Here is a 16,969-nt window from a genome sequence, read left to right on the forward strand (position 1 = left end):
TAAATAAAAGGGCTGAATAGATCAAAAAACCAGACTTTTAAATACATTATATAAAAACACAGATGTTTTCTGCATATTCGGTTATTAAATCTAAATAACCTTTGCTATTTTAGTTCTGTTAGAATTACTAATGTTATATACTTTTTCCTACATGCCAGAATAATGAGAGAAGGATTATTTGTGACAATAAATTTTTACTTTCTTTATATTCAGAAGTTTACATACAATAAGATCATGATGCCTTAAACGGTTTGGGAACGCCCAGTAGATGATGTCATGTCTTTGGACGCCTCTGATAGGTTTATTGACGACATTTAGGCAGCTCTGAGACACAGCTGAGGATGTTTTATAGGCTCACCTAAAATGATTTGCCCCTTTGTGTAACATTATGGGGAAAGATAAAAAATAAAAATAAAAAATTCAGCCAAGATATCAGGAGATGAACTGAGGACATCCACAAGTCTAGTTTATCATTAGGTGCAATTTCTAAATGCCGGACTGTTCAACCGTCATACCGCTCACAAAAGTGATGGGCTTTGGGTCCCAGAGATGAATGTGCTTTGGTCTTATATTTGAACCAACTCAAGAAAAAAAGCAAGGGAGCTGGAAAGAGTTTGTCTGCAGTGAAAGGGGTAATGCAGTGTAATTAGGTGCCAGAAAGAAGCCAATACTTCAAAAAAGACTAATTAAAGCCAGGTTACAGGTTACAAGGGGACTGCTAAGAAAGGAAAGGTTTAGTGTGATTCTATGTCTGACAATGAGAAAAAAAGATTTTTCATAGAGTGTATTTAAACTTCTGGTTTCAACTCCCTATACTAGTAAAATTGTTATTGCAATATGAATGAATGTAGTTTTGTTTTGAAGAAGAGACAAAGAGCCATTCAATGACATCATGTGTGCTCATATTACATTTGACCATTTTCCATGCTTTTCATTGTTTTTGGAACTTAAATGTGTGGTCATAGTGTTTAGTTGAAAAAAACAAAAAAACAAGATCCTATGTTTACAAAGTGTACTGAGCTTATAAAAGAAAAAAATATTTTGATAGCAAATAATAGCATCATATTAAAATCATAATTGGATGTTTCTCTAATACTGTGTATATACCCTAGTGGGAGGGTAAAATAAATCACTATGAACACACAGATGAAAAAGCCAGCAGTGATAAGGGGACTTACAGGCACAAGCTTCATGTACCACTTGGTTGGAGACTCCAGCAGCAAAGCAGAGAAAAGGGGAAACAGTAAAGAAATGGGTTTTAGACAGATTAGTAAGTAATGCGATTAGTAACACAAGGAACAACATGACAACACTGACACCAAAGTAAAGAGAAAAAGCAAATTTTTTTCTGTTTCCTAAAGGCAACACACTCATCTCAGTAAACAGCACAGTTTAGTTTACCTTATGTTTCATTCTAAAAGATTTTGGAATCTGGCTTACAATGAAAACACTGTCTGTTTGCCATGTGGAAACAGCAAAAATTTAATAAATTGGGATTCTGTGGGATGTGCTTCAAGGAAAAGAGGGAAGGACAAATGGTTTTTCCTCTCCTCAAACAACTTTAGCCGCTTTGGTCTTACTAAAGACTATTTTGGAAACTCGATTGTTAATCATTATGCGCAATTTTATGTAATTACATCAGCCATTTTAAGCCTGAGATAATGCATTTAAATTTACACAGAGGACTAAATGTCAAAGGATCCCTTTGAGGAGAAGACTGCGCTCTGAATTTAACAACCAGGTATTTTTTTCATGCCAGTTTCTACAGATTCTCCCTAAAATACCATAATGTATGTGAATGTTTCAAATGCTCACTGTCAAGTTCATAAAAATCTGTCACGAAGAAAGAAAATCCAAATAACATTTCCAATGTTTGCATGTCAGAAGCTGTCAGCGATCCTCTGACTGTGTAAGCTGCTTCCAGAGGAGGCTTGTCACAGTTAAAAGCTAATTCCCACATTGATTATGGCCGAAATCTTGGTGTCATGATGGATAAAGGTAGTTACTAAGTCAGTCTTTTATCACCTGAAAACATCTCCAGGATTAAAGGTCTAATGTCCAAACAGGATCTAGAAAATCTCATTCATGCATTGATCTTTACTAGAATTGATAACTGCAACAGTGTCTTGATAGGTTTGCCTAAAAAGTCCATTAGAAAGCTGCAGCTGATCCAAAACACTGCTGCCTATGTTCTCACTATAACAAAGAAAGTAGAACACAGCCTAGTTCCGAAGTCCTTACACCTGCTCCCTGTAGCTCAGTGAATAGACTTTATAATCCTTCTGTTAGTCTCTAAATCACTGAATGGATCAGTACCTTAATACATAACAGATTTGTTGTCAGAATATCAACCTCCCAGACCACTCAGGTCTTCTAGTTCCCGTCTACTCAGTTCATCCAGAACTGGAACCAAACACGGAGAAGTAGTATTTAGGTCCTATGCTCCACTTACGTATCTGGACAAAAACTTTCAGAAGACTGTAATAGTGCTGAGGGCCTGAGTTCTTTTAAGTTAAAGTTAAAAACCTATTTGTTTAGAGCTGCCTCTGACCGTTGAAGTTAATCTGTTGAAGTTAAACTGGGGTATTATTAGTTTATGATTGTGGTCCAACTGTTTCATTTATTTTACTCATGTTTTTATCTTTATTTGCTTTTATCCTGTTTTTATTTTTCTTCTAATTTACATTTATACAATCCTTACTGATATCCAATTTTGACAAAACTGAAAACAAGGAATGCATCAAAAACATAAGATATGGTGACGCGTTTGTGGACAGAAAACAGAGGTTGATTTCAGTTTTGAGGAAGTTAAAGGACACATTGGTCTATATTTTACCTGCTGATTACTTGCTTTAAGTCAATAAGTTGGAAAGCACTGCGCTCCTTCTTTCATACTGAGCAAATATGATATAAGGAGAAGGATTTTTGTTCATTAAAATGTTGCTATCACATGGAGTTATGGTAGGATGACAGAATTAGCTTCATAATTTAGATGATTTATGACAAAAAACTAACAAACAAAAAACACAAAACACATGTCAGCTCATTATCATCAGCTCATTAGAGTCTGCAGACACATATTGGTTCATTTGAATGTATTCAAATGAAGCATCCGCTGAGTTTGACTTTCAGGGGATTTTTAAACTGGGCCAAAGTCTGCCATAAGCAAGAAGATCACAAGGACACAATGACAAAATGTACAGAAACATACATAGCATTTAGGGCTAGCAGCCCAGAGGTTCATGCTGATGCAGAGAGAGGTCATCTGTTCAGCTTGTGGGCTAAACTAGAGGATTCAATTCCCAAAAACGAGCATAAGACAAGATAATTTCAGACAGGGTTAGCATATACAACAATAGGGTCAATGTTTAGTGATCAGTATAGACCTTGGTACAGTGGTATGAAAAAAGCCCATCTTAATAGGAGATACAGTATGATAACACCATTTGGTTCTATTTCATGAGTTTGAGCATGTGTGCCTTCCTGTATGTTTGTGAAGGATAGCTGAGGCATGCAGTGCTGCGTCTGCATACTGACTAGTCAGATCATCGTCAAACACTGTGCAGCCTAGAGAAAAGGGAAGAGCAGTTCTCCTTCTCTGCAGCTCAAAACAAGGCGGCTGAGCTGTCAGTTTAATTTAAGATGTGCTTTTAGCGTCGTTAAAACAAAGCAAAGCTGATGGTGTTAAGTTAGTGAGTTGTATGATATAACAGAGAGTAGGGCAAAAAAAGAATGGTTAATTTTTTTTTTTTGGAGGAAAAAGAAACGGAGAGGACACATGAGAACTAATGTCACTGATAAATATAATATTTTATCTCAGCCACTGAACACAATTCAGGTGTTGGTGACAAAGTGGAAGCCATTACACCATTTAAAAACCAGAGAATGGCTATGTCAGTCCTTTCCTCAAAAGTGCTGGTGGTGCGCATTTAAGTGCATGGAGGGGAGACGGCGAGACGGACCATAAAGGATAAACATGAAGGTGATTCCAAGAGTGACATCATTCACCTCATCTTCCATTTTCTTTTTCTTATGAACTCTTTGTCTAATGTTTTTAAATTTTCTAATCATCACTCCTACATTCCTACATAATAATATAAGCACCATGCATGCTTAAACTCAATGCAGATATGATACAGAGACTAATAATCTATTTTTATTGCAAGAGGATAATAAATTGTTATAATAAAGATGCAATAAAAGCAGTAACCTACCACATCATTCATTGGAAGAGTCTAAACCTTACATAGAGGAGAATTTGGACTGAATTTACAGGTGATTGGTCAATGATACACCTACCAAAGTGAAAGTTGGTATTTTACTACAATAAATATCAAATGAAATATATAAAAAAAAATTTCTTCCTGACAACAAGTGAAATGTAATCAGAAAAAAAGGAAGTAAAACAATTATATCAATTGACTATACACACTCACACTCTCTCGCTTTGCCTTATGTAGGGGTTATTTTAGGATTAGTGCATAGTAAGGGTTGAAAATGACAGAAAATCACTTTGTTTCAACACATGGTCCTCACTATATATAGCAAGACGAGAGTGAATGTGGATATTCTCTAATTTATCATTTATCTGTCAGATATTTATTGCATAAACAGTGAATCTAATCCAATGCTTAGCCATACCAGACAGAGATCTTTTTTTCCAGGTGGCTGGTGAGTTTAAGCCGCTTCACACAGTAGATACAACTTGTCTGAGATACTGTAGTAACACAGACGGCTGGGAAAAGTAAGTGCCAGTCAAAGAGACATGCTGTTTTAAATCCATTACTTGGAGCAAAGGATTTTACTTTGCTCAATTGAATCTGTCCATCAAACTGTTTACAGTATATGTAGTGTGTGGAGTGTTGCAGCTGGATTAGGAAGTCAAAGGAAAACACCCACCCGAGGACCCCCAGTCTGCTCAGGACTCTGTGTCTCCTTCTTCTGCTCCTGAGTAACAATGTCTTTTAGATACTCATTTACCTAGAGAAAGAGGGAAAAAAATATTATTTTAATACAAAACAAGATTCTTCAGAGGGAAAAAGAGCGGCCCAAAGGAATCTAATAATTCAATAAAGTTAAAAAAGTAATGTTTTTTGACTTTAAAATGTAAAGTTTTACAATTTTGTTCTGTTTTAATTTAAAAAAAGGCAAAGTTTTTTGGAAGGGAAGCAAATTCAAACAGAGAGACATATGCCTGTGTAGGACACATATGGTAGAGCCCAACCACACCTCCTTTAAGCCGTTTTCTTCTCTGAGTGTGTTTGAAGCCTAAATCTGGAAGCAGTCCAAGACTTCAGCAAAGAGAATGTAAACAGAGTGGCTTCTGCTTTGCTGTGTCTGCTAACCATCTGTGCAAATGGGCCATCAAAAGCAACCTAGAACATGTTATTAAATTGATGGATGGATAGACAGACGGACAATTGGATGAAGTCGTCAAAGTTTTTATCTCCTGAGGTTATGTTTGTTGTCACATCATACAAAATGACTGCAAATAGAATGTTGCATTTATGCTATCAATACCCAGTGATGTTTGAGAGGACTTTTAATGCTTCTGTTTATCCCACACAGATAAGCAGAGTTTTCTGTTGAACTATCTTTTTCCATCTTAATCTCATTAACAGAGACTGTAACAAATGTTACACAAGTTTCAGTTTAAACAAATATAGATATAGCAAATGAAGGGGGTGGCAATGCATGTACTTCACGAGATCTTAAAACTAGGCACTAAAGACGAAAACGCAAATATACTGGTCAAGAATATCGGCCAGCTGATGTATCTCTAGTTCAAAGTAAAATGCTTTGTTAGTTTTAGCAACTGAGGTGTTATGGCAAAATGGGACAACAGTTGTTTTGGTATTTTTACATCTGTAGAGCCTTCTTTTTCGTATTCTTGTTGTCCTCTACATAGTTAGTTGTGGCAAAATGCAAGTGGGACCTGTTGTTTGACTTTGCTTTTACATGGACCAGATATTGGTTATGTTATCAACAAATTCTCCCACCTGAGCTGTGAATCTCTGCAGCTCCTCCAGAGGTAACATGGCTTCTAGGTTACTCCTCTCAAGCTGCTTTCCCACTGAAAACCTGGGTTTTTCAAAACCGAGATGACCCGCTGACATATCGGCTTTTGGCTCTTTTTCCATTTGACTGAAAAGCCAAGTCTAACCCCCTACTGGCAAGCTGCGTGGCCACTGTCCACCACCACCGTGTGACTGATGACAGCATCACGCTGGCTGAGCTGATGTCGACAATCAACAAAGCAGAACTCTTCATCACTGGTCCCAAATACTTCAGCCTCACTAATGACGGTCACAATGTTTCCCTGTCCTGCTCCGCTGTAACCTAGGCATCACCATAGACTCTTCCCTGAGATATCCGCCAAATCACTGAAACATCTTTCTTCAGCAACATCACCTGCCTCCACACATCCCTCTCCCAGTCTGCAGCTGAAATCTTTAAGCACGCCTAAATCACCCCCAGTCTCGACAAATGTGGTCTTCCCTTCACTCATCTCCAAAAATAAAAATATTTACAGAACTCTGCTGCTCGCCTATTCACCAGCATCCAGTCCAGATATCCTAACCTCGAAATGTTCTCAAAGAGCATCACTGACCCCCTGTCCAATACTGCATTCAGTACAAGCTTTTTCTTTTCACCTATCAGTCTCTTCATAATATTTGCCCTCCATATCTGGCTGACCTAAAACCCCCGTGCCCCTCCTGGTCCCTCCACTCTTCAGGCTCCAACCTTCTCACACCAAATACGAGCCATAGGCCACCCACATGGGACCAAAGCACTTACACAAACAACACAACAACGACAGGTGCCAGGAAAGGAGTAATAGAGGATCAAGCCTTCCCCCAGGCCCAGGCAGCCTCAAGTCTTGGTATTTAGCCGTCAAGGATAAAAAAAACACATTGTTCATCTTTTAGTCATCCAGATGGCAATATATTTTCTGTGGACAATCGTTATACGGTATTTTAAGGATACTAAAGATGGTGTGATGTCACTAGATCTTGAGAGATTACAGTTATTCTTGAAATATATAATCACTATAACAAACCTTGTTAATCCAGGTGGTCACTGCGTCCTCCGCATCATATGGTCGTTCCTCCTCAAACTTGCAGGATGAGTATTGATGAATGCAGGTCAGTACCTTTTCCATGCTCACAGTCTCGACAGTGTAGGCCATCATTAGGGTGTCAATCATAGCCAAGTGGGCTCCCTGGGAGAAACAAACAATGGTGCAACAGTTAAAAGGTGAAACCCAACAGCTAGAGAGCAGATTGGGTTTATCTGCGTTATTGGTGGGCTTTCTTAGAGTTGGACTTTCTGACCTGTGTTCAAATTGCTCCCAGGTATTTAGGTAGTAAATACTGACATTATCCTTTATTGGTGCAATTCATTATTTGCTTCTTATTAAATTGGATATCTTATAGAAAATTCTGCAAATCTCAGTCTGAGGTCATTTTCTTTGGATGTTTTATGTTGCATAAAATACATTATTAGCATCATAATAGCAAGCATCCCAACTATCAGAGTCTGATACAGTAAACATAACTATATCTTCTTAGTTAAGATCTAATATGAGAGGCAGAGAATAAAGGATTAAGAAATAAACCAGATTTTATGTCCGACACACTAGTTACCATTTGAATTTAAACCATAAGAAGGTTTTATCTCAAAAACAACTGGGATTTAAAATTGTGACATAAGCTGGACACGAGAAATGTCAGATCAGCAGGGAATAAAATGATATCATCTGGTTGACAAAATTAAAACCATTAAAATAAAAATAAAAAACCTTTTTCATGGGTAATGTATTAAGCTCTTTAGCTAAATATCCCTTGTTTGCGTTGCCCTGGAAACAAGTGCATCCATCCCTTTCATCCCCTGTTAGGAGACCCAGTTCTCTCACAGTGACGGTTATCCTCTGAGAATCCAATTAAGACCTATTTCAGGCAGTAAGGTTCACATAACATTCATCTACTGGCATCTATTATATGCAGCTGTTCCACTTGATATTCCTGCAAAATGTCAGGTTTTTCTATTTAAATGTTTTAAAAGTACATTACTGCATCTATCGAGTCATTGTAGTATGTTTTTCACAGCTAATCACTAACAGTACAATTTCTTTAGATATCTAAAGAAAACTAGACTAATCAAAAAAACAAACAAATTTTTAATTTATTTGTTTACAAAGCCTCTGTTTCCCTTCAAAGCAACACTATATAACTTTCAGCCAATAGGGAAGCTCAACATGAAATGTCCAGGTTTTAGTAACAGCAGCATTTTGGGTCACATGATTCATTCAATTCAATTCTATTTAAAATTCTCCTTCTCACATATAAAGCCTTAAATGGCTCACACTGAGCCTGGTTCTGCTGGATGTTTCTTCCTGTTAAAAGGGAGTTTTTCCTCTTCACTGTTGTAACAAGCTAGCTTAGTGTGAGGGATTGCCTTCGAGTCAATGAGTCGATGCAATCAACTGGTTTTCCTTAGATAGAAAACTTTGAATCGATTTGACTGGATGATCTGGTGAACTGTAAAGTGCCTTGAGATGACATTTGTTGTGAATTGGCGCTATATAAATAAACTGAATTGAACAGAATTCAGTGACGGATCTGACCCTCTCAAATTATATAGGCAGGTTTTATATATATATATATATATATATATATATATATATATATATATATATATATATATATATATATGAAGGATTTAAGTATTTGTATTTGAGAGTAAGAGTAAGATTTATTCCTAAGATTCTCCTACAGAATAAAAATTATTTTAAATCGTGCTTGATAGTGTTGGAGCATTTGCAGCTTTGGCTCATCAACTGTATGACATCTCATCTAATTTCCTCTACAAGTAATTTGGCATCTGGGCAACTAAATCAAATTTGTTAATAGACTGCCAAACTGTTTCCTATTGGCCTTCATTTGACCTGTCAAAGCAGTGTTAATCCTAACCAAAGAGACATGGGTTTGCAGACAGATCCTCTTATCTCATTATAATTCTTAAACTAAATATTTACTATATTTGAACAGTATATTCTCAGAAAATGTAAAAAAAAAAAAATAAATAATGTCAAGAGAACAGGGTAAACCCTCAAAGGGCAAATCTCAGGATATTGATTTGGATGTACTCTGGTCTGATGACAGGAAGATTAAATCATGTTATCTAAACTACAGTATCTAATTATTCTGAATGGCAACAGGGTTATATGGTGGGGGTTAATCAACATTCAACCTTTGTGGAAAAATAGTATTTCCTCAAAAGTTTAAATGCAAAGAAACTCAGATTAATCACTTAGCGTTATGAAATAGAAGCACTCTTTCAATAAGAGGCACCATATAGCAGAATAGTAGTATATATATATATATACATTTTTTTTTTTTCCGCTACATCCTCCTTTTAAAATCTCACAATAATCATTTGATTATAAGATGCTATAAGATGATATATAAGATTATTCATATGGGCGCAGTCAATGTTTGCTTGCTTCAAGTTTATTGTTTACGCTATGGAAACAATCTCTTCTTTTAGATTCCAACAAAGTTGCCAACTAGCCATTTCCTAAATGAATCCCCGAAGCAAAACATCTATTTTTGTATTAAAAAACCAAACATTATTGCATAACGCTGTTTCTAAAAATTTGGAAAAGGCCTTTCTAATTGCTCTTTGCACATGTTACACACAAGCTATAGTGTTGGAGACAAAACTGTTTTTGTTTTTTTGTTTTTAACTAATGACACTGAAGCTTGAAACCACCAGTGCACATTAAATCAAATTAGGTAGAAAAGCATTAGAAAAAATAAGGATGTAAAGAGGATAAAGGAGAGAAAGATCTTTCCTCTCTTATATCCCAAGATACATTGGTTTAAAACAATTTGGTGTGCAGTGCAGATAGGCTGTCCATCAGCAATACTTCACATCATACTCCGTCAGTTACACATTATAGCCAACAATGGCTACGTTCACACTGCAGTTCTTAATACGTTAATGTTTCTGTTCACATGACAGCCACAAATTTTGTCCCTGAAGTGACCAGAATTCAAAGAATAACAAGACATGACAGAAGTCAGTGTCTATGGATAGATGGATTTAAAGCTGTTAAGCAGTGGAAGTCGCCGGATGATATAGCAGACGATGCAGAAAAAGGAAAGCAAAGAAGAAAGAGAAATAAAATATTAAAAATGGCTCCGTCTATGCTGTCCTCCATATTAGTTCCGTTGTAATTATTTTTATCAGTGCAATGACATCATTGTCTTACTAATTCCAATATGGATCACTTAGCTCTTCAGACTGCAGTCAAATTCCAAAGATCTGACCGGCATCAAATTTAAAGCCACATCCAAATGTGGCTCAGATCAGATTGGAAAAAAGTCAGATTCCTTGTGACTTGATCTGTATATACAGTCTTGATAGAATCTCACCTGAGTCATGGCAAAAAAAATAAAAAATAATTGGATTTGCGACACATTTGTTTGCAGTGTGAACGTAGCCAGTAAGTCTGCTTTACCACACAGAGACGCCATGCCCTGATTGCAGGGCTATTTAGAAGCCCCAATGCTCAGTGCTGTCTAATTTATTTTCTGTGTAATTAAAGCTGAGTGTAAACATTTTAGACATGTTTGGCAAACATTTTGTTTGCCAAACATTTGAATTCATTATACGTAGAAAAATCTGCCTGATAACTAGAAAAACCTATGGAAAGGTATTTAATCATTATTCTATTATCAGATTTATTTAAATACTATTCAATTATGTCGACACTAATACACGTTTAGTCTTTGAAGAATAAAGAAACATTTTTGCTTTTTTAGCGGATAGGCCTTAAGCTGATTCCCCAGGAGGTAAAAAGATGCTCATTCATGGTTAATATCCTGTTTTTATTGCATTCTCTGCAGAATGAGGTAAATCCTGCTCATCTTTAATAAGACCTTGGAAAAAAAGGTGTGAATCATCGGAAAGCATTGCATTAACAAAATCTCAAATGTGAACCACAGAGACCTGCTAAAGACAGTCTATAATGTATTTCTATTCAGTCATGTGTCTATTGTAAATCTCCGTAGTCATCACTTTGAACCTCTCATAGGCTTTGATGATAAGAATACATGTTCAATAATGAGTTGATCTTCTCAGCTGCAGAGCAGAGGCTTTCAAAAAGGCCTGTGGGAAACAACTAACACCCCCACTCTGATTTGTTTCCTCATAAAATACTGAGATAGGACGAGAAAAGGATGTCAACTAATCTAGAAAATCCAACAAGCTGAGGCTTAGATGATTATTTACAATAAAGAAGTCATGCCAAACAAGAAACTTTAATAAAACACACACAAACTAACAAGTGGTATATTATTAGCCTGCTTGCAATACTGAAATTACCTTTTACTTTTTTGTCTCCTTTTTTAACCATTACACTTCTACTGTGAAAGCTCAAGGCTGAACAAGAGAATGTGGATCTGTCTAATTTTAGGTAAGTACAGCCAAGCTCTGCTGGACATGGAAAACCACTTAGCGGTATCCCTGTGGTCCCTACAGAGGTCATCAAACGCTCTGGAAATAGAAAACAACATACTGTCAGAAACTGGTTTTAACCTTTTCTATGCACCTTGCCTTTTTATTTATGCACTGGCACAGAAAATGGCTGAAGGTTTTAAATATGCAAAAAATGAAAAAAGTGCAAATATATATTTTTTAGTTTTTACAGCACTAGAGGCTAATTTTTCTGAGAGTAAGCTGACAGGAAAGGGGGTACGTACATGAGTCATGCACACTAACCACTGCCCCATCTGCAGGCCCACTATTGTGGAATCTAAAGGAGAAAGCTAACCCAGCTACTAAAATTGAAGTTTAAATCAAAGATCTTGCTTCAAAAGTAAGCAAGTTTAACAGCACTGTATATTTTACTAAAGCATTAAAGTCGTCAACTGTAAATTCAAAACTGGCCATCCATATCAGCAAAAAAAAAAAAAAGTAAAATCCTCTTTATTCAGATCTAGTTGGCAGGTTGTATTTAGTTTCACACAAACAGATTTTTAAATCTCCAAAATGCCAACTGTGTTATCTGGCATCAAATGGAAAAGAGGCTTTTAAGCAGCAAACTTTCTCCTTTAATAATCTCCGAAAGGAGCCAAATCATTGGGTAAAAATCTCAAAGCTAACCAGAGAGGACCACATCCGTAATTCAAGCCTGTGCTGAAGGCAGAAATAACAGCATGTTTGGACAATACGGTCTCATTCCTAACTCATATTGATGCGGTGAAGCCCCCTTGCATCTGGAATCCTCTCCACCACATACTGGTCCAGCAGACGAGCTCCTTCAGCCGAAGACTCCTTTTACTCAGATGCACCACAGAGCGCCACAGGAAATCATTCCAGCCTGTGGTCATCAATCTCTACAACGCTTTCCTCAAGTGATTCAGACACCCCCCTCTGTAATTGACATTTATTCATTCCTTGCACTTTATTTGGACTTATAGTTACATGTGCATATATATACATATATATACTGTAAGTAAATATATATATATATAAGACTTATATGTGTATATATTCTATTTAAATTATCTTGTGTGGTTTGTTGTATATATCTAAAAATGTTTGTATATCTGGAGCGTGTAACAAAAGTAATTTCCCTCTTGGATTATTAAAGTATGTCTGATTCTGCTACCCCTCTTATCACTAACTGATGCGTGGGGCTCATAATAGGTTATAGCAAGAACTTTCTAAAATTTTCCATGAGCTTTAAAATAAAAAAATATAAAACTAACCCATCCCTTCACCTAACCAATAAACCTAAAGAAACACTAGTATACATGTTACCATACACTCCTAAAGCTACCAAACTGACTTTGTAGGCTAAAATCTGATAGAAAATTTCGTTTATTTTTTTGTTTTAAATAAATCTTTCTTTTTGTTTAAATGGAGACGTGTGGGGCATTTTTTGTTATGGCTTCTAGAATCATCCTAAAAAAGAAAGTTGGTAGCATGTAACGAGGATCAATGGGACCAATGTCATAATAATATTGTGTATCGGCTTTAAAAAGCCTTTATCAGACAATCTCTAGTGGAAACAGAAACCTCACATAAAGGGAAATTTGGTCGATTTGAGGATACATATAAGTGCTGAGGTGATACATGTGGTGGAGTAACTGCAGCAGAAGAAGAAAAAATGGCGACTGGTTCACATTGGAAGCTTTGACTCCATCTAAAACTGTCTGAATGGTGAAGGTAGTGCAAGTGTGAACTAGGCGTTAGCATGGGAGATAGCATCAGATCTTTACCAAATATTTATTGATTTAACCCTGCTCCAGATATACTTATGAATCATATCAAAGATCTGCACTTCTTCTACTTATAAATACTTCCTAATTGTTTGTTATTGAATAATAAAGATAGCAGCCAAATCAGGCACAGGTGACATTTTAAATACATACCAATAACTAATGCATTTCTACACACTTATCCACAGCATGGAAAAATGTCAGAGGGTGAGATATTTGTCTCAAAAACAGCCTAAAATATAATACTGCAACATATTTTTTACAGTTTTTAAGAGTAGGTACAAAGATTGCATGCAGTATTAAAAGGAAGAGTTCTTACAGTATACTTATTAACTGTACATTGAGATACCGACTATACAAACAAGCCCAATTTATTTATTTTTAATTAGGGAAATGTTCTTTTAATAAAGCTGCTACCAGCCAGAGCTGTCTCCACTGTAAACAAGGTTATCTTTCTTATAAAGAACAAGGTGCTTAACAAGAGCACAGAATTTATTTCAGCTATGAAACCAGATTCCTCAAATGGAACTGAAATTTAAAAAAAGGACATTTAAAAAAAGTGTTGAAGAGGGAGGGAGCAGGAGAGCAGGCATAGCCTTAAATGGCATAAAGCAGGCTTTGGCAGCTTCAGACCTGGAAGGCACCATAACATGCCATTGGTCCATTGCACCTAAGTTAAATGGCTAAATGACCTCCTCTGTGGGGAATCAAGCTCTGCTACTAATCATCTTTTGTTTTTATTCAGGTGTATCGGAGGCCACACACGCACACATCTAAAGGTTGCAGGACACTGCCCCCCTAGGACAGGAGATCCAAATACCTGGTAGACAGGATTTAAATGTTCAAACATCTAAATTTTTTATATGTACAAACTACGGTAATTCAGTGAAAGCATGAAGGAATCAAATCAGCCTGAACATGCCTTGAAAATGATTTCAATACTCTCTTGTACACAGAGATCCAGCTTTACTACTATGACCTGTCCATACTTCACTGACAGCTATGGTGTAATTGCTGTAGATCTTTTAGACATAGCTTCTTTTAGTTTCTAGTAGATTTGTTAAACCAAATAAATGTAATCAACTCATATTAATCTCTAAGCCACATAAAGTACACTTTATTTATGCTATGATACAACATAGGAGTGCATTGTAAACAATCCCAAATGTAATAATGTGGTTAAAACTAAATGTTCAGCTTGGTCCACACATCAGTTTCTATTATGTCTAAATGTAAATGTGTGTATGGAGGAGTATCATAGTGTGAAATATGGTCTTCAAAATGCCATCTGCCTGGACGGTCGAGGCCAGTATTTTAGTATTGTCTTCTTTACACGTCCTGATTACACAAACACACACAGCAGATATGAACACATGCATGCAGAAGATACCAGCTCACATCACTGAATACAAGATATGCAGGCTCAAGCCCCCCCACTCTTGACTCCACCGTCAAACGTGAAAGCAGCTCTCAACCTACCGGAGTGTAACCATGGAAACGAAGCGGCAGCCCAATAGGGGATGTAATGGAGGCAGCAGAAAAAGGAGGTAAAATAAAGGAACTTTCCATATTCGTCTCTGCTTAATAGGAGACGATAAATCACTGTAAAGCTAATTTGATCCACACATGGTGAGTTGATTATGCTTAGGATTTCAAAGATGACTGTGTTTTAAATGGGCTTTGTTTAAAAAGACAAATGAATAATATGGCTCTGTGCAAGATGAACATCTGTTACATCATATTGTCTGAGGACTGTATCCAACCCACAAGTCTTTAGGAAAACTTCTCTAAATGAATCTCCATCAGTGTTTTGAAGTCGTGCCAAGTCAAACAGCACTTTGCAGAACTATGTTTTGCAGGGCAGCATATAAAGTCTTTGGTGCATGATTACTGCTTTGAACGATTGTAGTGAGAGATTTCACATTTTTTTCTGCAAAATAACTAATTCGGACTGGATGAAGAGAATTTGTCTGCCACAGATACTTAATTCGTTTTCATCTGAACTTTTAACTGGGCCATTCTAACATATGAATGTGCGTTGATTGAAGTAATACATATTTAGCTGTAATTGTATGTTTAGGATGGAAGGTAATGCTAGTTGGGAAATTGTGGTTAGGGCAATGTGGAAAGTCCTTATTTTTTGTGATTGTACTGAATAGATTCATTTATTTTTCCACTTCTACATTCTTTAGGTTTTTTTGGTACAAAAGGAATAGTTATCTTGTCATCAGACCTTGACTACCGTCCACACGAAGACGAACCCTGTCCTAAACGCATAAATTTTTCACCAAACCAGCCTCTCATCCACACGAAGCCGGCGTTTCGGGGGTCTGTAAGCGATCTTTTTTTTACTCAGCCTTCAGAGTGGGAAGATTTCGAAACGCTGTTTTCACTTTTCCATCTTTACGCTCTAACCGCATATTTTTTTTTACACGCATGCGTCATAGCGTCGCCTCTAAACACGCATGCGCGACACAGTATCACAACAACAATGGCGCCGTTGCTGCTAATGCTACTCACCCTGCTGTCGGGCTTACAACAGAATCTTCTTCTTCTGGAATATCTCCAGGAAGAACAGAGCAATATCGACGACATAGTTCAGCACCTGAATTTGACTGAACCACGAAAATGGACCCGCAGAGCAACCATGTATAAATATTAGTGCCATGCCCAACATTTCGTCGCTTATTTTTGCTTTGGCACCACAGCGCCACTTACAGGCCTGGCATACATTTTGCAGCGTTTTCATGCATTCGTGTGGACGATCACATTTATTTTACGTCTCCGTCTTTACGGCAAACGTTTTGGAAAATATCAGCGTTTCGTGTTCGTTTTGACTTCGTGTGGACGGGGCCTAACTCTCATATTGATGCTCTCCTGTCAGAGTCTGTCATGTTTAAATTTTATAACTCAGCCCTACTGTAGACCTCTTCACAAAAATTATCCCTGGGTTCACTGCCGCATTCCTTGGCCTCATTAGAGCTTTGTTCAGTAATGTTCTCTAACAAACTCTAGTTGCCCTAAGAGAGCCGCTTGGTTTATACTGAGCGTGTGGCTTCTGAAGCATGTTTGTTGCGAGGTATTCTACCAAAGGGGATCAGATTAAAGGGAGCTGCTCCAAATGCATGCAACTAGGGCTGGGCAATTCACAACTGTACCTTCAACAAAACACAATTTTCAAGTTGCAGAGGCACTCAATTTTGGTCACATTACAATTAACTAGAGCAAGACATTAATTTTCTCACTTAGCCCTTTAGTGATATGCTAAAAGTGAGTTTGTCACCACACAGACGAGATAAAAGAGTGGAAGCTAGTGCGCAAATCCAGGCATGCAAATAGAAGTAAGACATTTTTTCACACTGAGTTACAACAATGGACTTTGGACAAAAACTGAAACCCTGAAATGAAATATCTACATAAATATATATTTATTATGTGCAAAAGAAAATGTAAATAAAATTGAAATGTTAATTGAAAGTAATTGATTTGTTTTGGGCGGGTCATTTAGCCTTACATGCCACACTTCTGATTTTAATTGGTAAAAAGTTTTTGGAAAAAACATCTAGAACTTTTCTACAATTTTACAAGCGTGCTCCACAATGAGTGAGTCGATCACATACAAACCCAAACAATGCAATTTAAGATTGGGGCTTTGTCTTTGTGCTTTCTATTGCCCT

At 36.9% G+C, this 16,969-nt stretch overlaps 1 protein-coding gene across 1 annotated transcript in view; it reads right to left on the minus strand.

Moving 5' to 3' along the window:
• Positions 1-16,969, minus strand: part of camsap2a (calmodulin regulated spectrin-associated protein family, member 2a) — a 53,681-nt gene that overhangs the window by 20,113 nt on the left and 16,599 nt on the right. Inside the window, exons 3-5 of the mRNA XM_038291805.1 lie at positions 7,061-7,222; positions 4,900-4,980; positions 1,179-1,211 (exon numbers count right to left, since the gene is read on the minus strand). Coding sequence (XP_038147733.1) covers positions 1,179-1,211; positions 4,900-4,980; positions 7,061-7,222 — 276 coding nt within the window. The remainder of the gene's footprint in view (positions 1-1,178; positions 1,212-4,899; positions 4,981-7,060; positions 7,223-16,969) is intronic.

This window comes from Cyprinodon tularosa, unplaced genomic scaffold, assembly GCF_016077235.1.
Source record: "Cyprinodon tularosa strain WSP-4 unplaced genomic scaffold, ASM1607723v1 ctg30, whole genome shotgun sequence".
Classification (NCBI taxonomy): Eukaryota; Metazoa; Chordata; class Actinopteri; order Cyprinodontiformes; family Cyprinodontidae; genus Cyprinodon; species Cyprinodon tularosa.